The sequence below is a fragment of the Nothoprocta perdicaria genome, unplaced genomic scaffold (assembly GCF_003342845.1).
Source record: "Nothoprocta perdicaria isolate Ctin4 unplaced genomic scaffold, notPer1 scaffold_265, whole genome shotgun sequence".
NCBI classification, from domain to species: domain Eukaryota; kingdom Metazoa; phylum Chordata; class Aves; order Tinamiformes; family Tinamidae; genus Nothoprocta; species Nothoprocta perdicaria.
In genome coordinates, this window is record NW_020455494.1 from 289,371 (window position 1) to 311,744 (window position 22,374).

At 43.8% G+C, this 22,374-nt stretch overlaps 1 protein-coding gene across 1 annotated transcript in view; it reads right to left on the reverse strand.

The window, feature by feature from the left end:
* Positions 1-2,382: 2,382 nt before the first annotated feature.
* Positions 2,383-22,374, reverse strand: part of SVEP1 (sushi, von Willebrand factor type A, EGF and pentraxin domain containing 1) — a 100,883-nt gene continuing 80,891 nt past the window's right edge. Inside the window, exons 40-47 of the mRNA XM_026040768.1 lie at positions 21,109-21,172; positions 16,516-16,689; positions 15,178-15,354; positions 14,649-14,819; positions 9,234-9,329; positions 6,691-6,786; positions 4,073-4,166; positions 2,383-2,551 (exon numbers count right to left, since the gene is read on the reverse strand). Coding sequence (XP_025896553.1) covers positions 2,521-2,551; positions 4,073-4,166; positions 6,691-6,786; positions 9,234-9,329; positions 14,649-14,819; positions 15,178-15,354; positions 16,516-16,689; positions 21,109-21,172 — 903 coding nt within the window. The 3' untranslated portion in view covers positions 2,383-2,520. The remainder of the gene's footprint in view (positions 2,552-4,072; positions 4,167-6,690; positions 6,787-9,233; positions 9,330-14,648; positions 14,820-15,177; positions 15,355-16,515; positions 16,690-21,108; positions 21,173-22,374) is intronic.

The window sequence follows — 22,374 nt, forward strand, 5'->3', positions numbered from 1 at the left end:
TGGCTTCTCTGCCACGTATCTCCCATTTTGGAGGGGTGGGTTCTGGGCAACGCAGTTTTCCTTCTGTTATAGCAAACTCTTTAGCTCTTTTCTAGCTCTTTTAGCCAACCTGGTCTGAACATGGGGATTTCTACGGTTTTAAAAGATCCACTGTTAGTGCAGAATACAAAGTGCAGAATACACTTCAGAAGTGTAGAAGGCACATCTCCATCTGGTGTAAGCACTGAGTGAAGCTGGCTTTAATGCACCTGTGATAAATTTGGTCCTTAGAGGTTTTAATATACGCCTCATCTGCAGACAGAATTTGAAAAATTATATACCAGCTGCATTTTTACCTATTCTGGAGCAATCCAGCACATCCTTTTAGGGTGACTTGATTATTCTATCTTTTCCCTTGACTGGAACTCCCCTTCCTTAACACCCATATTTCCCCACAGCAGGTCAGAAAGAGTAGGCAGAGATAGGAGACAAGAATTTTTTTTTTGGCTTTTGGAAAAAAACTGCACTGCTGCCTCTATGCGTACTAAACAGGGTGCAATTTATTTACAGTGTAAAGTGCATCACACAGAAGTTGTTTAAAACACACAACAAGCAGTGACATAAATGACAATACAGTATTGGGAGGGGAGGGGAAATGTTCCTGCAAGTATCAAAACAACATCAACAGCATTAATACAATAATCTCTAATTTCACCTACTCTCTTCTACCACCACATCTGTTTATGTAACACGTGGATTGGGTTGATCCTGGGACTCCATGTATTATATGAGTTTACTAGTGTGAAGCTGGAGCGCTAAAAGCCAGCCCCGATCCCCAAAATACTCCTCTACAAAAATGTCCTGCCAGATCTAAGCACTTTCCTAACCAATGCTGTTCTGCTCTGGGGGACACCAGGGCAGAGTAAGGGCAATGCGATGCACACACCACAGAAATACACTAGAAAAGGAACAATTTACTCTTCAGAATACGAGGGTGACGTATAATTAAAAATCTGCTGCCGCCACCACGGCCCCCTTTCACCTGAGGGCTCCCGTGTTGCTCTCCTGGTCTACGGCAGCGAGGAGCTCACGGGACAAAGCGCCTGCAGGTGGTGGTGACTACGGGGTTGGAATATGGGTGCTGTTTGCTGGAATTTACTTTGATTGAAGTGAAGGAACACGTCAATCAAAGCTGTAAACAGCAGCTTTGGAGCTGGGCGTCTGCAGGTGGCTGCTCTGTGCTGCTCATCCCGGGAAAAGGCAGGTCTGGGAGCTGCAGGGACAGCTCTTCACAGCTCACTGCAGCTCTGCATTCACATTAAGTCAGTCTCTAACAACTTCTGCTCTTCATCAGTACTGTTTTACTTATTTAATTGACTGTCGACTGAATGCTCTCATTGGCTCACTTGTTTTTTTATCCCCATTTTTTGGCCTTAAGAGCCATCAGTTACTTGTCAATATTTACCCCTATTCTCATAACTATGAGCTCCTCCTTGGGTCACACCACAGCACTCATACAAGGAAATGAATTTACAAGGGAAGGGGACACATGATGTATTCACTGAGAACCTCAAGGGTAATTAGCAGTAAAATTGCAGAAGATCCATTGTTTTCCTTCCTCCTTCCTAAGGCTGGCTACCTCTCATGCTTTCTATTATTCCTGGAATAAAAAATGGAGCTTCTCATGGCTGATTCTCAGGTTCTCAGTGTAACAGCTCTTGAGGATGAGGCTCTGCTAACTGATGCTATTTACCATACACCTGTTAAGGACTAATGTGTGGTATCCATCAACAAGGGGGGTATGTGATTTCCACCCTCTTATTTTTGCCTAACTAAGTAAATTTTAGCACCTCAGTTCATTAGTTTATTTTTACCTCAGGCAAAAACTCTTGCTAAAGCCTTTTATTAGGCTTTCCAATTAATGTCACACAGTAAACATCACTGATTCTTCTTATTTTTACAACTACCTGAAACTATGGTTACACAATGGACTTTATTAGATATAGTTCTTATTTCAGTTTTGATAGAGGTCCATTGCAAGGTTCACTGGCTCAGCTGGTTATTTATTCTAGCATTGGCAAGGTTTTTAGTTAGTGGCTCATTGAAAGTTATTCTTTACTGTCAAAATAGGGTCCTTTGGCAAATGTTTAAGATCTGCCACGTTCTGTTTGATCATGATAGGCAATATGATGGGTTTTAATCAAATAAATGTACGTAAGAAAAGCAAAGGACTTCTCCATACACAACTACGTCCTTGGTGGGAAGGAGGAATTTTAACATTTGTACGGTGTGTGTGTGTGTGTGTGTGTATGGTGTGTGCGTAGCAGCATATATTTGATATACTTCTGTAAATGAAAAATACAGAGGATTTCTTTAAAAAGGGAAAGGTACAGAAAAAAATATATCACAAAATAAAGTACAAAACCACGGAGCTCGGGGGGGGAAGGGGTGAAATGGATGTGATTTACAATGCGTTAAATTCCAAGCCCTGGTGCCTCGGCTGAAGAAAGGCTTTCTGGATGTGAAGACGCTGCTCGGATGTCAAAAGGGATAGAATCCGGCCTTCCGCTTCCTGTGGCAACAAACAAGGGAGCAGGGTCAGTGCTGCACCCAACATGCAAGGTCCAGAGGGGGCACCCGAATCACAGCGGGGACTGCAGCCCCACAGCAGCACACGGAGAGGAGGAGACGCGCCTGGCATCTAATGTAAATCCTGCATCATCCGAATGTTTGGGAGCTAGTCTGGTCCTGGATGCCCAGGGAGAGGCTTTGGACCCGGGATTTCCTGTTAAAAGGCACTCCCAGTAACTCCTGCTGTGCCTGYATTGTTTTGGGTTGTATTGTTTTGGGGCCATTTGCATAGTACTGGAGACTATAAAGAGCCCTAGGGGAGTGAAACTAAAGTTTAACAAAATACAGAGCAAAACCCACTGCTTTTTTTCCCCATCCTTCTTTTCCCTGATTYGTCCAGAAAGGACAATAAAAAGTGTTCAGTGTCGTTGGATTTCTGGATATCTTGGAGAAAAATCATCCATGTTCAGCTGTTACTTGTTTAACTCTCCAGGAGAGTGGCCACTGTGTTCAGCAGGAATCTGTGTGGGTTGAGGTATTAATAGTTTTGCTACCTGTGGCTTTCATTACCACTTCATGGGCATGAGCAATGGAATTCATCCTGCATCTTTCTTATGATAGTTCATTGCCGACCACAACAGCATGTTTTCAATTCCACCTGTCTTCCTTCTCCAGGGCTTTAAATTACTCCTAATGACAACATGGAAAAAAGCAGCTCTCCAAGGAAACTGGGGACTATCCTGGCTCCCCTGAAGGCCAAACCCCCAAACTTCACAAGTTATTTTTTTAAAAAAATAAAGCTGTATGAAAGATAATAACTTTTAAATTGCAACACATGTGATGCAACACAATAGGCTTTTTATCCTTCACTTTATGCTCCACAGGCTTTGTGAGAGATGAATCAATCCGTAACTAAAACACAAGTACTGGTAAAACCAAGTGAAAAATGGCACACATGAGCAAGAGGCAAGACCAGTTCTTGGGGCTCTTGATACAGGCAGTGCCCCCAAATGATTGAATGGGACTTGACTTGAAGGCACTGAATAGTGCTCCTGAGACAGGGACAACACTTAGCAGGAGGYAGAGCTGCTGTCATTTGTAATGCCTGTTGTATGGCCCTTCTCTCGAAAACCTAGATCCACCTCAGGTACATGCGGAGCCAAAAGAACACAACTTCTGCTCAACAGGCCACCCAGATTTTCAGAACATCTCATATCACAACAAGCACTTTCACTTTCATCACTAAAAATGAGGCTAAATCTTGTGGGTTTGCCTGCTTGCTCATATACTAGTGCAGTATTTTAAGGAATTTCTATCTGTTTAGGAATCATTAGAGTGCTAATTATTCCAGACTGCCTGTAAGTCATGACCAGTTCAGTGATCATTGATTAAGAGGATCTAGAGATGCTTGTCTGCAACATTAACTGCACTCCRAAAAACCTCCCAGAACTACTGTTCTGAAAAAGGGCTCTGAAGCAGGGAGTTGACTCTAACCTCGCACGGCAGAGCACCCAGCACTCACCTCGAGCAGTCATGTCCAGTCCATGATGAGGGGCAATAGCATCGATTTGGCCGTATGCACTTCCCACCGTTCAGGCAAGGAGACTGGCAAACAGCTGCAAGCAAATACACACAGAGCTGCATTAGCGACCACACACACTCCAAGAGGACGGAGGAGCCAGGCTCTGCAAATCCAGCCTGTGCTATTCTGTTTGGAGCGAGGCGCTCTCAGAGCTACAGCATAAACACAGCCTGTGAGTAAGCTGCAGAAGATGGATTGCTTTGGAAAGGGCYGCCTCACACACGTGTCTCTGCTGARAGGGATTCTGCTGCCTCTGCTGCTTCTGCTGTAGTGTCTTATCCAGCCTTACAAATGCTGAGCTTATTTGYTCAGCTTATTTGCTCCAGGCTGAGGCAGAAGAAGGAGTGCAAACAGAAGCAGGAGGAGGAGAAGAGCCTGAAGATGAGCAGCAGAATAGGCCTCATTTCTGGAGCAGGACCCCTAAACAGGAGTGTGACACCTGAACAATACCTAGAACTGAGTTCAGACAAGTAGAAACCAGATGTGGTAAGAAATCCAGAAAGAGGCAGAACACAAAAAAAAGTTAAAGCCCAAAAAGCATTCACAAAACGAAAATCAAAAAGCATTTACAGATCAACAGCAGACAAAGTGTAAGGTACCAGGCCAGGAAACAGTAAAAAACAAAGTTTCAAGTCCTCCCTATCAGTCTGGACATTATGGAGATAAACTGCAGATTTTCAGACACTACTTAATGAGCTCTGTTGATGTAKATATTTATAGAATAGGAGAGCTGAAAATCTAGAGGATGGATCTAAAAACACCAGTGAAGATAAACTCCAGGTATCATCTTTACAAGAAATACTCATCCCTGGAAAGTCTGATTAAAATATTTTTAAAAGAAATGGAAGAAGCAAATACAATAATGTGTAAAGGAAAAATGCACTACTCTCATTCCTTTAGATCAAAATATGAACAGACAATGGCAGGATGTTATAGACTGCTAATCATATATAACTGCACATATAACTGTACAGTTGTAAATTAATTGCATCCTATTCTGTGTATTGAAAAATGACTTTTGAATCTAGAATTAAACAYGTGAATGAAACATTTCTGGCTCTTCTTTCATGTGTGTAACTATTACAGTGAGAGTAGCAGTAATTCAAATATTTCTCATCTCGTTTTGTTCTGTCATGGTAAAATGTCAAAATCCGTGGCAAAGTAAGAAGCGGATTAGTAACTTCACACTAATTGCTTATGACTTTTATGAATGGACTTTTGTACAGATGCCGCTGCACACTAGATTTTTTTTKTGTGTGTGTGATTTGCTGAAGAGGAAGTCACCCTGGACAGATTTGAACTGCTGACCCAAAGTGTTTTTTAAAAAAAATCTTCCTAAGCCATACACACTGTTACAGCTGCAAAGGTTATGAACTATCAGCTGAAATGATGTCTGCTGTGCTAGGCAAGTGCCCTTTAAAGAACAGGATGGCTGAGAAAAATTCTTTGCTTTGGCGTTCCACTGTGCAGGAAGGCTGAATCTGTAGCGTATCACAGAATTTTCCCCTCACTAGATTATCAGGTAAGCAAGTAATGTCAAAATTGATTAGCAACAGCACTAATTCCTCCTTTAATTCACCTTGTTAGCCACTCTAAAGATCTTCAGAAAGACAAAATTAGACCGCTTTGTTACGCACTTATTAGTAATTAGTTATTGTGGGCCTGAAGAACAAAAATACAGGGAACAGACTATCCACTAATATTTAAGCTAATTTTAAGATTTATTCCTGATTAAAAAGCATGTCAATGATCACTCAACTTTTAAGGGTTTTATTGGTTATTACCACAGGGATAAGCCTTCCAAAAATAACTTGTGCTCAGTCTTGACATGGAAGTAAGCATGTCATATATGGATTCAACATTATCCCTAATTTCAGATTAGCTTCACCTAGTACAAGCAGGATGCACACAAGGGCACACAAATTAAGGCCCTGCATCACTCTCCACCTCTATCTTGTGGTGTTACATAGCTTTGAACCTCAGTTAGGTGGAAGTAAGAGGTCTATTAAAATGCAATTTTCATCAATTTTGTTAAAAGTGGTCTGATTAAGCCACGTAATTCAACCACCTTTAAACACATCCTCTGCCCTCTTACGTGGCTCAGGGCTCAGGACTGAGTTGGGCAATGCTTCACAGAAATTCTCCATACCAGACAGCTATGCGGTGAATAACCTCTGGTACCTGCAGCTCCCTTATCAGCTTAATGGTGAACTGCATATGCTGGGGTTGGAAATGAGAGAAATTCTAATCCTTCTCRGGAACCCTGTTTTGTTTTTGTCTTTGGAAGTCTCTCCTCAGCACCGCATTTTGTGGAAARATCTCCAGTTAATGCTTATTGTCCTTTCTGGGAGCAAACTGATCCGAGGATTGGGATGAGCTAAGCCTCATGCTGAAAAAAAGAATATTCAGAAAACAGTGTGTAGCTGGGGAGAGCAAATCTGCTAGGAATGTTTTTGCASGGCTGAGGTTTTCTGTGGGAAGCTCCTATTTAGAGCCCTTAGTGAGCTGTGCTAGGTAGTGATGATGGTCACAAAAGGGGCAGGTGAAAGGAGTTTTACCAGTATGGCAGCGTGATCCAGTCCATCCAGGAGGGCAGTCACACTGGTAAGGGGCCACACAGCGACCTCCATTGAGACATGGCAGGATGCATATTGCTAGGAGAAGACAAAAAAGAAGGAAAGAATTATCACCTGTGAAGAAGTGTGATAGTGAAGAAAAACAGTGTTCAAGTGAGAATGTCACCTTTTTTTTTTAACAATAAATACTAGCACCTGTCCCCACAAGTGTTTGTATCCAGTATCAGCAGAGTTGAACTATGAGCAAGGGATAAGTTGTGGCTAAAATGGGCCCAGAAAGGACAAAGAAGGTGGACAAACAAATGGGCAAACCGGAGCAATTGCATGAGTCCTTTTAGAGGACTGAAGGTTCTGTGAACACTCAGGGATACCTGCAAAGGATACCTGCTTGTTTCTCACATGTAGTACCTACAATCAATACTTACTTCTGTGAGAGAAYGATGCTTTTATCACAAGCTAGTAGAACTTCCTCAACATAACATTCAAAGCAATGAAATCATGCACTAACTTCAGAAAATCACTGGAGATTATATGTTTATGTGAGCATGCACAAGTGGAAAGAGGAGTTGGAGCACAGAACAGCACTTCTTTGGGAGTTTCATGGGAGGATGGATGCAACTGCAGAGGGCTGGTGAAATTCTTCTTCCTGCACTTCACTGTCAAGATCAAGCTGAGCAATTGCAGCCAGCTTGGATAGGAGAGGATTGTGACCTTCCAGGAGTTTGCAGGACTAATCCGTATCACCAAGAATTAACATTGTTTGCATCAGTAAGTTTGTGGGGTCCTGTGCATTTTTAAGGGTGGCCAGACCTTTCTAAGGAAGATGAAGACTGCCTTGTTATCTTTGAAATGAACTATCAGTGGTTTCATCTGTGGTGTGGCCCTGAGACACCAGTGCKCAGTGCTTATACTTGCCTTCCAGGGCAGACACTCCACACCAAGAAAAGTCAGTGTATCTTTTACSTGCACTGATGGATCTTGCTCATCAAACAAGGCTGCAAAAGGAGGTCAGACTAACTAGCAGCATGAAGCCCTTTCCTCTCTCCTTACTACCTGTGCCGAATGAAGGAGAACACRGAGAGGTAGTGCCTGTGTCTGTGTGGAGCATAATCAAGCCAGTCAGCTGTCTGTTCCTTTGTTTCATACGGGAAGACAAGGTCTGAACTGGGATGGCAGATCAAAACAACCAGGGGCCTGCAATTTGTCCTCTGGCCCTGAGGAGTACACTCAGTGTTGTTACTAGCAGCAAGGCAGGGAGATCAGCCGTGGTGCACCAAGCTCAGCTCTGAGACACTGGCCTCCTCGCYGCCCTCCTGCTGAACCTGTGGGGCAGACAGGATGGAGCTTGCAGGTTTGGCTCTGGTGGAGGGGACAGGGAGACGCAGGGAGAACAGAACAGCGGCTGTGCCATGGCACCACGCAGCTGGAGTTCTACCAAAGTGTCAACTCGAGGCACCTCTTGTTCTGCAGCTCGAGATCTGTGCCACAGGGAACGGGCTCTGCTCTAGCGCAGGCTGCAAAGAGCTTGCTGAGGTAGGTTTAGAGGATAATTTAAAAATGTAACACATCTGCCTGGCAATAAGTGTGGACCGCATCTCTCTCCATGTGCTACAGGAAGCAGTACCACTCCTTTCCCGACGTCTACACTTGGAACAGAGACATYGTCATCCTCTCAACTACAGGTGTCCTTGGGCCCTCTGAAACCTTGGGTGAGGGCCAGTCCAGAGCCAGGACTAAATGCAAGAACAGCACTTTCCTTTCTATTCATGTAGACTCACGCCTAAACGCCCTTACAGTCACAAGGTCTCTTCTGCTTGAGCACTGCCAACCTGAAAGGCACAAGCCTTACCAACCCGTTCTAACAAAATCACCACTGGGGAAAAGGGAAATAGGGCATAAAGTGGCCTCTGAGGACACCCAGGGAATCTCTGCAGGCACCAAGGTCAAAGCTGGCTCTTCTCAAGCGGGAAAGATCCAATTCTCCAGCTACACAGATAGAGAAAACTAAGGTCTGCCCACCATTTATGGGTGGTAGAGATCAGGAGGGACAGTTTGGAAAAGATGTCACAGCTGTATTATTTGACCAAGAATTGATCAGGTTTATAATTACAGACCTAAAAAAAGGAAGCCAAGAAAAAAAAAACACATCTACTGGCATAACCATTATATCCTTCTGCTCTAATCCSCCTGTTTTTACCCAAATTACTGTGTCTTGTCATTACAGGTAGGTTTTGGGGAACTGAAGCAAGCTTTTCAAAGAGAGTGAGGGAATAGCGGAAAAAGAAATCTCATCAATTAGAGATAAGTTATTTTTGGCTTGGAGATATCAGAGGACGGTCATTTATCTAGAAACAAGCAATCTACTAAATCCTTTCAGTTGCTTTTAATTTGTAAAATAGAAAAGTTACGTTTTTTTAAGTTTCTGGGCTCTTAAATCTTTAATTTTCCAACCACGTTCACTCTACTAAATTCACCTGCCTTATAGAAAACATCCTTAAAACTACATCTGAAGAAGATATACATACGCTCCTCGCAGAGACGGCCCATCCAGCCCTCTGGACACGAGCACGCGTTCGGTCGCTCGCATACTCCTCCGTTCTGGCACGGGAACCGGCACACAGCTGGAAAACAGGAATGGCCACGTCAGGACCCAGCAGGCTACGAGCAGCCGACCAGCATCTTGCACGGATTGTTGGATTTGTAAGGTTTGGTGTAGGAAAAGTAAACATAGCGAAGCTCAGAAAGAAAACTTGGCTTTGGCTTTGAGGATTACATCATTTTCTGGCTGCGTGCAGGTGGCAAGGTACTGCGAGCGAGTGTAGGTGGGAAGGAGCACGTGCAACACTATCCTCTTTATTTACTGTGAATGATTAAGATGAGGAAGAATTGTCTCTCCACTACTGAAAGTTTTTTGTATTGCATAGTAAATTTCTAAGTTTTTAGTATAGCACGGTAAATTATCTGGACAATGTTTCAAGGCTGATACTGTGTTTTACCTAGTAATTTTTTTCTTCCAGTTTTATAACACATACAAACAAAATCCTTATTTTTCTCTTACAAGTTAAATCCAAAATAAAACCAAGCTTTCTTCCAACCTTGTTACAAAACACAAAGATAGAGCTGTCTGGTATAATGCGGGCTTTGTCAATACGGCACAATAAACTGCTGTACAATTTTTATGCACTGCCATCCTGAGCGATAAGCAGTGCTCTGCAAAGCACAGCCAGCTGTTTCCTTGTACACACCGAAGTGTGGTTATCAACGTCCCCTGCCATTCACGCTGGCTGCTGCTCCCTAACGCAACCCTTAACAAGTCCCTAATCATAAAAGTGAGGAATCTGAAAGYGTCCCCTGTCGTGCTAGCTTAATAACTGTTGTGACTTGAGACAGACTCTGGATTTTATCGCCATTCACCTGCGCTGCACTGTATCTTGGCTAGCACACCCAGGGAAACCAGGGCCACTCTGCAAAACTGGTGGCAAGGTAACTTCAAACATGTTAAGACTTCACCAGAGCAAGAACTAACCGTCTCACAGGGTGCACTCTTGTGCACCACATACACAAGATCAAAAACTGTGGCTTCCAGATAATACTGCAGAACAAATAAGTAATCACACTATGTTCTAATTAGTGGTACTCATGAACACAGCATAACCTYGGGAAACCCAGTTGGAATTGTTAATTGCGTCCTATCTTTAATAACTTATTTAGAGCAGCAAAATAAGAGCTTGGGCTTTGAAAGTGTTTCAGATGTCACTGAATTTTAGTATCAAATATAAACAGTGGTTTAACATGCTGAAACACTGTTCAGACCTGAGATCCCCATTGGAAGGAACGCAAATTTTCCACTGATGGAGCCAAACTTGACTGACATTTGCAGCTAATCCATGCCAAGGTGCAAGCTACGGCTTGGAGTCACCCGAAATATGGCCAAACTTTTGTCTTTATTTTTCATACTCTGAGGCCTTACATCATTTGTCAACTGATCCTGAATTTAAAATTTAAATAATTTAAAAATAAAAAGACATCTTGGGTCCTGAGAGGGTCACAGAAATTGCATATTTTAACAGATAATTTGCACAGTTTTGTTATAGATATGTATATAGTAACATAGACAGTTTGTCTCTGTGTGTCCACTAAAGCAGAACAATGTGCAGATTAGATTTTCTATATTCTATAAAACATCATGAAAGTTCAGGACAAAATCATTTAAAGCTTTGTGTAATCCACACCACTCCAATGATATTCCATGAACATAAAACAGGACGGTGGGGCTAAGTCTGACATATAAGTGGTATCTCTATTTGAATCCACAGACCAAGACAAACGGCCTCTGAAGCCTATTCTGCCTGTCAGCAAAGGGGCAGATTTTCCAGGAGTTTTAGGATTCGCTTGGGATGCAGCTCCAACCATCAGCTCCAGCAGCTCAGGATCTCAGGCAAGGATCTTTCCCTGGCTTTGTGCCCAGGCCCTCGTTGCGAAACTCTGAATGAGGAGGACATTATAATCTCTAGATGTGCACTTGTTATACCCTGATTTAAGAGGAGAGAGAGACTCTGTGTCTGTAGCTGTGGGGATTATTATTCACTCAGCAAACAAGGCTGGAGAAAGGCTTACGGCGGGAGTTACGTCAGGATCTTGTTCTCCTCTCGGGCAAGCACGAGAGCAAGCCAGGCAGAGGCACTGATCTCCTGGGGACAGACAGGCAACCACTAACAACAACTGCAGTTACTCTAGCAGGTCCCATATCCCAGCTGTTAATGTTTTGAGGCCTCCTTGTAAATCCATCCCTGACAATGATCTGTGCAGGACACAGAAGTTTTACACTGGTGTAGCACTGATATGGGTCAGGAGGTAAAAATAAAAATGCCTCTGTTCCCACYTTCACAACAAATCTTTCACGTGACACCAAGTGAAAATGTTTCCCCAGTCTCAGAGCCAGCCCATCAATACATTCTTGTCTGATAAGCAAGTATGAACTTCTTGCCTTGCACCTCCTCACCCGGAGATCATTCCTAGTCCGTGAGATGCAGGCAGGGAGCAAATACAAGGCACAGGTTTCAGGAGGGACAGGTGGAAGCGGCGTTGGACTGGGTGCATCTGTGCAGGTCTGTGCAGGCCGCCGAGCCCCCCAGTGCTGCGGTCAGCAGGATTGGGGTGACCCGTCCCACCCCTGGGCCTCGGACCAGCACCGGGCCTGCAACCCTGCACTATCAGCAATCCAGGCGAGTGCAGCTGCGGCTAGAGCTCTCCCAAAGAAACGAACACAGTCTGCTTTTTAATTATAATATTTATGTTAACTAACCCGTTCAACCGGGCCAGAACACTTCTGTCTTAGGACACAGTAATAATCATCTCACAGTGCCAAAAGCAAGAAGTGCTGCATGAGTCATCGCGAGAACTGCTTTCATGTCGCTTCTGACGTAGACCACAAGGGCTTGCAGGGTCCTGTAGGCCTTTTGTCAGGCAAATCTCTCCCATGAATTATAAAGAAGTTCTGAAAGATTACTTTGATGTGTGTCACAAAAACATACGTCTGCCCTCTCAGAAACATCTTTGGTCCCTTTTGGCTTCCCCTTTTAGGTGGAAAGAGGGGTAATTGTAATTCCCCTAACTTAATAAAGCAAAATGCAGGTTATTCTCCTCTGCCTTCTTGTCCTATGCTCACTTTGCCTGCCTACTTCATCACATCCTGTTTTTTGGATATTGCTATTATACTTAATCCTCTGCACATTATTATGCTTAATATACTGCACATCCTATTACACTTAATCCTCTGCACATCCCAATGGATTCAGTGGTGTTGGACACGGGATAAGTTCCTGTATGCAGCAGGATTGTTCATCACAGATCAGCCCTCAAATTTGTTAGCAACTTCTGGAATCACCCTGTCTTAGTAGAGAACTATAGCGATTGGCATAAGGTAGGATTCTGTACAAAAACAAATATGAAATTAGAATAAAAAGTAGTGATCGGTGATATTAAAGACACAACTGAAGAATCTAGAGCATTAAGACCTGGAGAGATAACATCCAAATAATTTTCCTAAAGAATTTTAGTTTATGTTAGAGTATGTGTTGCACAGAAATCTGTTGAAATCTGTAACCATCACAGTTTAAGGGCAACAATGAGATACTAGGCAAACTTTTCAGAAGTGCTTCTGTGGCCTGGGAATGTATGTCCTCCACAGGGCTTTTGGATACCTCTTGGCAGCTGAAATAACTCAGATGCCTTTACTATTAGTCTTCTCTACTTGGCTTCTGGACAAGCTGTCTCCCCATTGCAATGCCAAGTCAGGATCACATCACCTGCGATGACCTGAAAAAATGGTGGTTTTCAATGACAGCTTATATATTACCGAACTATTCAGGATTGCAAGCCTTTTTTTTTTTTTTTTCCTTCCTCTAGATCGTCCCCAAATAATCTACTACTGTGATTTCTAGGTCTGGCAATATAAATATCATGCCAAATTATCATATAATAATCATATATTACTATATATGACAGTAATATGATTATTACATATGTGAACATGACACTATATTCACATACAAATATGAACTAACAGAGAACCTGCTTCAAACACAGCTTTTCCCAACAGGACAACTTAACTTGTCTRGGTCAGGACACCGCCACCAACATTGTTTGGTTGCAGAATTCATATAAAATAATTTATATAGCACTCCTAATTATCCAGACTAAGAGTGTATAAAAGGTCTCTTTCCAAGGGCTTCCAACCTAAAAAGGCYGAGGAGGGAGAAAGTATTATTACTGCCATTTTAGACACAGGTTGCCGAGAGACACTTGCAGAAACAGAAGTGGACCTGACAACTTTAATCATGTTCCCAGACTGACATTTTGACACCTCTCCTCTTCTAAGGGAGTCTGTGAGCTTTGAGAATGGGACTGCTGATGACTGGCCAGTGACAGCCACTAAATTTTTTGTTGTCATTCATCTCATTTCTAAGTAACACATCTAAGGCACAGCTCACAGCCTGGTAGGAGGCCTACCAGCTGAGACACAATTTAGGATGCCAGCAAGCAGGTAAGTTATCCTGCTTGTGGCAAACTCAGAGCTGCAGGGCCAATACATTAATGTGGAAATGGTAGAAGCCAAGGTATCAAAGCCCTGCAGTTTGAAACTCTTCTGCTACACATTGTTCTAGGTTTTAAGTTAGTGCTTTAAATTGTTTTAATTAATATCTGTTTTCAACTGTTTAGGTTATTACCACTTTGTTTTGTGGGGCCTTCTTCCACTTTCTGTATCAAACTGATTATCTTAGTGCTGTGTGTGGAGGAATTAATTCTGTAATTTATACAAATGTATGTTTTTAAAGACCAGTAAACCAAACAGTGGCAATTTCCTTAAGACATGCCAATGGCATGAAAGCACAGTCTTTGCCTTCCYGTTTTGCTGAAATCATACAATTTGCTTAGCCCTTAGCCTGCATTATTTCAGTGAGCTGTACCTCAATCTATTTTATTGAGGCCAACAAGCTCTAAACATGGTGAGGGCCTAAGGATCCATCTAATGTCCCACTTTGTTTTCCCCAGTGCTTGTTCTTTAGCTGCGAAAAGATAGATATCTTTGTGCTCTTATTGAACTGCTACTGACTCACAGTTCTGGCCTGAAGCAGATCAACCTATGAGTGTGAATATTTGCTTCCAGAAGAGACTTGTGAGAGATGATCTCAGGGTGTGGGATACATTGCTCTTGCAAAAGAAACTAAGGCATTAGCCAGGAATAGAGATCAGGTTTGTGGAAGCTTTCTCTCACTTGGAAATAAAGCAATGCCCTGCACATAAAATTCCCTGCACTGTGCATGGAYGGCTGCTCTGAAAACAGCAAGAACTTGACTTTCATTTTACTGCACGTAGGATGCTGTCCCTGTGCTTATGGRAAGATCAGAAATGTGCTTGCTAGCTGGGTGCACTCATACCTTTGCAGGTTGGGGGTGTTGTCCATGTCCCATTTTCCAGGCAAACGCTCCGCAGGGGCCCTTCCAGCATGAAGCCACTGTAGCACGAGTAGGTGACCATGTCTCCATACTGATAGAAGCTGCCACGGAYCAGAGCATTCTCTGTGCGAGCTGGGGGCCCACAAGATATCTCTAGAGGAAACAAACCACCCAGAGGCTTGGTCAGCTGCATCAGCACACACAGACACGCTCTGCATCATTCTCAAGAAACAATACGTCCTTCATAGAGCTTCTTAGTTCACCTTTATGTGCCAGGGTCTCCAGCAGAGATCCAGTTTACACCTCCAAAAGCTTTTCCTGCACCTTCTCAAATGAGAAGTCTGAGAAGTTTTGTCTGCAACTGCAGACAAAAGCTCTCTTCACCCAGAATAAGTGTATTTAAGTGGAGAGTTCTACTTACACATCCATGCTGCCACGCTCACTTTGGGATATACCTGTTGTCACCAGTCCTACAGAAAGGCCAGAGCAGGGCTGCAACTCCTGTACTTACTTTCACACTTAGCTGTTGCTGGAGTCCAAGTTTCATCGGCATTGCAGGTGATCACAGATTCTCCTTTGAGCTGGTAGCCTTCCCTGCACCTGATGGATACGTTCTGCCCAACATAGAAGTCCATTTCCGARAGCAAGGCGTTTTCTGGGATGATGAAAGGCACAGGACAAGGGTTTGCTGTTCACAGAAAGGGTGTGAGGAAAGAGGAATAGGAACAAAGGAGAGAGAAGGAAAGAAGACTTTAGAAAAATAGCTSAAAATTTTAAAATCAAGTCATAAAATGAACAATCTGCTCGCAAGCCCCATTTGTAATTTGATGCTAAGTTATGAGATGAGGGYTTGCAAGTAAATGACAAAATGCTGTTGATGACTTGCTACCATACTGCGCAGCCACCATTGGAAGAGGTATTGAGGATTTCAGCAGAGAATATCTTACATGACACCATCCAACCACCCTCCATTGGCTCGAGCCTTTACCAAAATCTTATTGTAAAGTGATTCAGTTATTCTATTTAGCTGTTCAGAGGGCCTGCAGCAACATAAAGCAGCAGAAAATCCTGGTATTTGTACAGAAATCCTCAGTAATTTTCATTAGAATTTAGAGTTTCTCTGACAGTTTTGTCTATTGCTGGCTGTAGGCTTSCTGAGCCTTTTCTGAATAGTCTGCTGGTCTTTCATCACAAACGTGAGAGATGCTGAACTCTAAATACTGTAGAGACTGATGCCGGTTTCCTAAAACTAAAATCATACACATGCTTTGTTATGCAACAATTAAATGTCTCAACTGCTACCTGAAACTAGACATTAAGATGAGTTAGACCCAGATACAGCAACAAGGAAGGCTGTGTGGGTGTGCATGTGTGTGTAAGGTGCTATTTCATAGATAACTTACAAAGTCCTTTAGACAACCTCCTTCTCAAAGCAGGGCCAACTATGTCAGGCTGCTCAGAGTTTTGTTCAGGTGAGCTTAACACATAAGGCAGTTTTCTAACTAAACAGATCAATACAGAGCACAGTTTGTGCTTTCACTGTCACAAAAATAGCCAATATACTCGCTACTGCTTTAACATGGCTAAGCACTCTCTCCATTACTTCCCCACAAACATGGGATGCCCCCCAACAGGTAACCTCCCTGTTGGGCAAAACAATCTTTCCAGCTACTAGTAACAAATCCTGTTCTGGGCCACTCTGAAAGAGAATTACAGTCCATCTCCACAAAGATCTGCAGAAGTTGCTCTTAATTACTACCCCTTTAAATGAAGAGCAGACTGTCCTTTAATGCTTACAAATTAGACCACTTTTTTTTTTTTTTTGTTTTGTTACAAAGCGAACACACACGTTTACAGAGAGGGAAGGGATTGCTCCATTTTCCATCCTTTGTGCACTCTGCTTCAGGTTCCCCTTCCAAGGTGTATCCTCTCTTGCAGAAATACGCTATAGTACTGCCAACTGTATTGTTCTCATAGACCACCTTGCCATTCAGCAAGGRAACTGGGACTTTGCATCTGGTCTCTGAAAAAGAAGAACTCTCATTAATTTAGCTTGATATTAGGACTCCAGCAATTCCTGGCTCATTCACACAATATATTTAAAGTGACAACCACTGAGTAATGAATTATAAGGAATACTAAGGCAGAGTTCAGTTTCTGGGCAGGCAATGCAGCCATGCTGGGGAAGGAGCTCCTCCCAGTGATGCAGAAAAGCCACAGCCTCCTGTTTTTCAGGTCAGCAGAATCTCCCAGTGTTGGTAAGGAGAGGACAAGTTTATGACTTCCTGATGGGGTTAATGTGGCAGAACACGAGTGGCTGCTCCTCACCACTAAGAGAAACCTCAGAAAGTTCCAGCTCTTTGTCCATTCCTTTTCGCCAGACTGGAAATGCCAGACAAGATGCAGGATGTGTTGTGATGAGATGCTGACACTTACATTACTAATTGCTCCACTCAGGACTTTAGCTCTGTTTCCGAAGCCAGCAGGGAGACAGCCCAAGTGGGGCTACCAATACTACAGAAGAGGTTCTGTTCTTTGCCCCTTTTTCCATGAAATTTCCCTGGGTTCTGCATAATGGCACAATGACTGCAGATTAAGCTACCAAAGACTTAATCAGGCAAGCGGAAGAGAGCATGTTAAGGATGTAACAGCCACCTCGTTCCCGAATGAGCAGGGCCTGACCTTGTTCAAGGCAGTCTTCTTGAGTTGTGGCTAGTTTCAGAACTGCTGGTTGTAACTTTCCTCTTAGGCATCTGGATAGCTCCTTGGGACCTCCTTTCCAGCATGGATGTTAACATCCAACTTTGCAGATCACAGGTAGGTGGGCTGTAAAGCACTGTATGGTCTGCGTGGTCACACACACAGAATATGGTGGTCTCTTCTCTAAGAAACTGGTCTTGCCTTAAGGGATCATATGAGCAATATGATTTATTGCTCATGTGATAATGAAATAACATTTATTGCCCAAGATTGCTTCCATCATAAGGAATGTCACAAATGGCCTGCCCTCATGCTGTTTCTGTAGCTCTGGTGACAGGAATCTAACATATCTTGAGTGGAAGATGGAGCTGTCAAGTAATCTGGTACTCTCTGAATGTGTTATGAGGAGCTGGGTGGAAAAATCAACATCCCAGCTTCATGTGAGAACGGCAGGGGCAGCAAGGAAGGCAAGCAGGAGCTTAGGTCTAAATTCAGCATGGGAGACCAGAAATGTGAACAGCAGGGATATGAACAGCCTTAAGGGGAAGTATGACAGGCAAGAAATGAACTGGTGTCTTTCTGAGAGAAGAGGAAGGAAGGGAAGCTGGGAAGCACACAAAAAGCCCACGTTTTGCCTTTTTATGGCAAAGAGGTTGCRAAAGGAGAAGAGTCACGCTTAAGGGTTTATAATGGAATTTATTAAGCTTCCTTGTGCTTAACATTTTGATCACTCATCCAACAATAGGATACTGAAGATTTTGTGCTGTTTTTTTTTTCTGTTAACAGCAGCCTTGTTTCCACCTCCCCCTGCCCAGTCCATGGACACAGTTCTCACTTGACACTGATTTCTGCTTTAGGGTAAGAACAACAAGACCTTCTGAGGGAGCATTTCAAAGCAGCAGAGATAAAYAGCATACATTCATGGCGCATGTTCATGTGAGGAATGTGGTGGTGATTGGTTGAGCTGTTGAGATGGTTCTCAAGACAATGTTGCCTCTSAGATTGAGGCCAAAAATTCACAAAACAACAATAACAATACAAAAAAACCCCCAACCYAGCAACAGACTTATGAAGACTGCTGGAAAGAAAGTCATTTGTCCTCCCAATCCATTGTCTTTGGTTAAGAGACTGTTTCTCTGAGATGCAGAGAAAGCAGCCTTATCTCTCATTAGAACTGTGAAACTGCAAATTAAAATCCTAAAGATAATTCATGTCTAAGATCTCTTCTGTTTTGGTAACTGCTCCCTGTGAAACATTTCAGCTCTCAKGCACCATCTCAGGCACCATCTCGGCCAGTAAAACGCACGTCACAGACCCATTTCCAGCAGCAGTTCCATTCCTGGATCGTATGGTCTGCACGCAGAAGAGGTGCCCTGTAGTTTAACCCACATGAGGTTGCGCTGGGGCCATGAGACTGAACACTTACCTTCACACAGAGGCAAKGGTTTACTCCAGCTCCCATTGGCAAGACATGTGATGTTCTGGGGGCCAACCAGATGGTATCCAGAGCGGCACACGAAGGTTACGTTACTTCTGTATGTACTTCCTGTAGCCACGGCCTCTGCTTTTTCCACCGAGGGATGCAGCCCACAAGTGATTCCTAGAAGAGGAAAAAATGTTATAGAGACGACAAGGCCCATCTGCTATACATGGTTTGACGTCTTACTTCATACACTGAAATTAAGGGARAGATGGGGAGAAGAAAGAAGCTGTGTAAGTATTACAGAGAGCAGGGTTATGCAGTGCCTTGTCTGCCCTCTCTCCTGGTGCTCAGGTTGCAGAYACCTGAGAGAGGTGATACTGCAATGATGAACGATGAATACCCAATGATATTGCAAGCTATGAAGTGCTTGCCAGAAGCAAGGACTTTCATCGCAAGCGATGCAGCCAGAAGTATTTCCAGGGTATTTCCTCTAAGTAGACCAAAGGCTGCATTTGCAGGCTTCTTTGCTCCCCACACARTGGAAGGAGGCCTCAAGAAAAATGGCCAAAGTTTAAGAAAAATCTCTTCTCCTGTCCCACCCACCAGGCAAACGGGTTAATTCTGAGAGAKAAGAATGAAAAGGAAGAGGAATATGACATTAACAGAAAAACATGTGAGACATTTTATTGGTAAAGGTGGTGAAACCGTAGTATGTTATTAATGAGCCGTGTGAAAGAAGTCTTAAATCCTTCTCCCCAAGCTCCTGCAACTAACCACCCTCTGCTGCAGGGTTATGAGGAGCCGAGAYGTGATCCCAGAGAGCAGAGCCTTGTGCTCCGGGCGCACAAAGCGCCTGCGATGCATTGGCCCCAGCATTGCAAAGTGCAGAGCAAACCAAGCACAACGGGCCACGCTCCTCCCCTGGYGCCCTGAGCAGAGCTCTGTGCCTATGTCATTCTAACACGCCAAAAGGAGCTCCCTTCGGATCAGGGAGGAACCACCAGTGGGAACTGCACAGCCGGCTTCTCCCTGGCTGCTCTGGTGACAGCTCCCGGCTGGAGCGCGGAGCTGGGGGAAGCCGGCRCGAGCTCCCGCGGTTTCCTTCCCAGCCCTCCCACAAAACTGTGTCCGCTCSGCTCTGCCCGCTACGTACGGAGGCACGACGGGGCGGCCGGGCTCCACCTCTTGTCAACGTGGCAGATCCGTCGGCTGGGCCCCCGCAGCTCGAAGCCGGGCTCGCAGCTGTACAGAGCCTCGCTGCCCAGCAGCGTCTGCTCCCCACGAACRGCTCCGTTCTCTATCACCTCCGGGGGCCCACACGAAATCCCTGCAACACAGCGAAAGGGTTGTAATCGCAGCGCACAAGGACTCCCAGCTCCTCCACAGTTTCTGCTCTGTGACACGGGGAGAATGTGGTGTTTCCACAGGCATGCACAGGCAGTTGGCCCTAGACACAGTGCAGTAGTCATGCTTGATACTTCCAGTTAATGCTAAAAGACAAAATCCATTGTGGTGGTGTTGGCAGGAAGTCTGAGGAGGTTCCAGTGTTGCCACTTACAGTGAATAGCTGAAAAYCATGTCAGCATTTATGTAGGCAACTCGTCTTTCCACACTGCAGTCAGCGGAAATGAGACTTCTCATGGGACTGAAGTTCCTCAGAAAACACATGCCCATGGGGTTAAATTTCAGAATATTGAGCACCTGGAAATCCTGGTAACTCTGATGTTCAAAGGTCCTCATTAGCCCCCAGAAATCATGACCTCAGTGCCAGAATCGATTAAACTTCAAAGCTGACCTTCCAAAGGTGAGTAAGTCATCTGTTACAGCAAGAACACTAACTTTCCTGATTGTCACTATGGCTATTTGTACATTTAGGTTTTCAGAGAAGGCTCTGGTACTGCCCTCATCTTATCCAAAAGAAGCGAAGTTAAGACAGAGTTTAAACTTCCTCAGATCATTACTGATTTCTCCAAAAAGTGTCTAAAGATGCACAAAACTAAAACAGCAGAAAGAATGCGTCAAAGACCTGACTGTGCAACCAGCCCTATCTAAAGGATCCAGAAATAGAAGTACTCAACAGCACTAGTCACTTCAGGGGCTGTTTGCCAAGCTTTCCTGGGGGCTGAGGAGGGACGTGTTGTGATTTACTTCCCACAGGTACCTCTGAAAACTTTGCAAGTCTTCCAGGAGATATCTGTGGTACTYGCTGAAAATGTCAGATCTGAGTTACAAAGCAAGCAAAACAAGCGTCAGCGTTTTTGGTTGAGCAAAACCACTGTGGATCAAATTCAGCAAACGACAACCTCAGGTGGAACCTACTTCTGCACACCGGTGCTGTGCCACTCCAGAGCTTGTCTCCTTGGCAGGTCCGCTCCGTATCACCCTGCGAAGCAAAAGGAAAAGCTCAAACAACAGCTTTCCTTACTGACACCCTCTCTCCCATCAACCTTTRGATTGAGTAAGGCCTGTGCATTTTCCCACCCTAGGGAATTCATACGTTCATAACAGCAAGGTTAAATGCTATATGYCCTATTAGTAGACGCTCAGTAAAATTCCCTCCTGCAAATTGCAGGGTACTTTTGACAAATCTGCAAGTCAGAGAGGCAGCTCTCTTGYCTTTCTCCATGGAACATCATCTCTCTTGCCAGTTGCACCATTCTTGTTTCCAGGAATGTGTTAAAATGATAATTTTTTTCCTTCTAGTACTCACTTCATGAAAATCTGACTAGCATTTTTTTCAAGAACAATACAACCTAGTGTGTTTTTAAACATACTGTACTAATTTTGACCATATCCCAAACGCACATTCTTTACATTTGCTAACAAACTACTTTKTTTCTTTTTTACATACTAATTTACAGCCAGTCTAATGCCCTGTGATTTATTTCTTATTTCATTCCAGGATTTGGAGAAACACATCTATTTTTGCCCTTGAAGTAATGTACTTTCATTATGAAGCAAGCCCATTGACAAGGACAGCTATTTGAAATGGGGCAGTATGTGCCTTCCACAGGAAAAAAGAGCAGGGAGGGAACATTGACACTAGGTGGCGAAGTTGGAATGCAAAACTTGGCAGGACTTTTTAATTTAAGCATGCCCTGGCTAATTAACATCACAACTAYGCCAAACTGCACTTATACCTACCTAATTACCAAGCCATCCTTCCTCCCCACAGCAATATCATATATGTAACATATATATTAAAAAAAGAAAACTTATTATTAGCTAAGCATTCTCTAAACATTCAGTTTGACAGTGGTCTCTTCTTTCTGGTAGAGAAATCAACTGTTCCAGTTTTAATCCTGAATGCTGCAGGATCTAGTTGCTAGCATAAACTGTGCCTCCTGTATTACAGAAATGCTCCGACTCACTTTTCGTGCCCTGTTTCCCCAGCTTTCTACCTTGTAGCCTAAATGTGTATTTCCCAGAGTTTCTGTCAGTACGAGTATCCACATTTTTGGCTATTCTCCCTGAGACAACCCCACTGCAGAACCACCAGAGAGATGCTCAGGGGCTGGATCCACTCCTGCCTGGCTGAACTCACGTGCATGGAATTGGTATTTAGCAGCAGCTTATTTTCCCTTC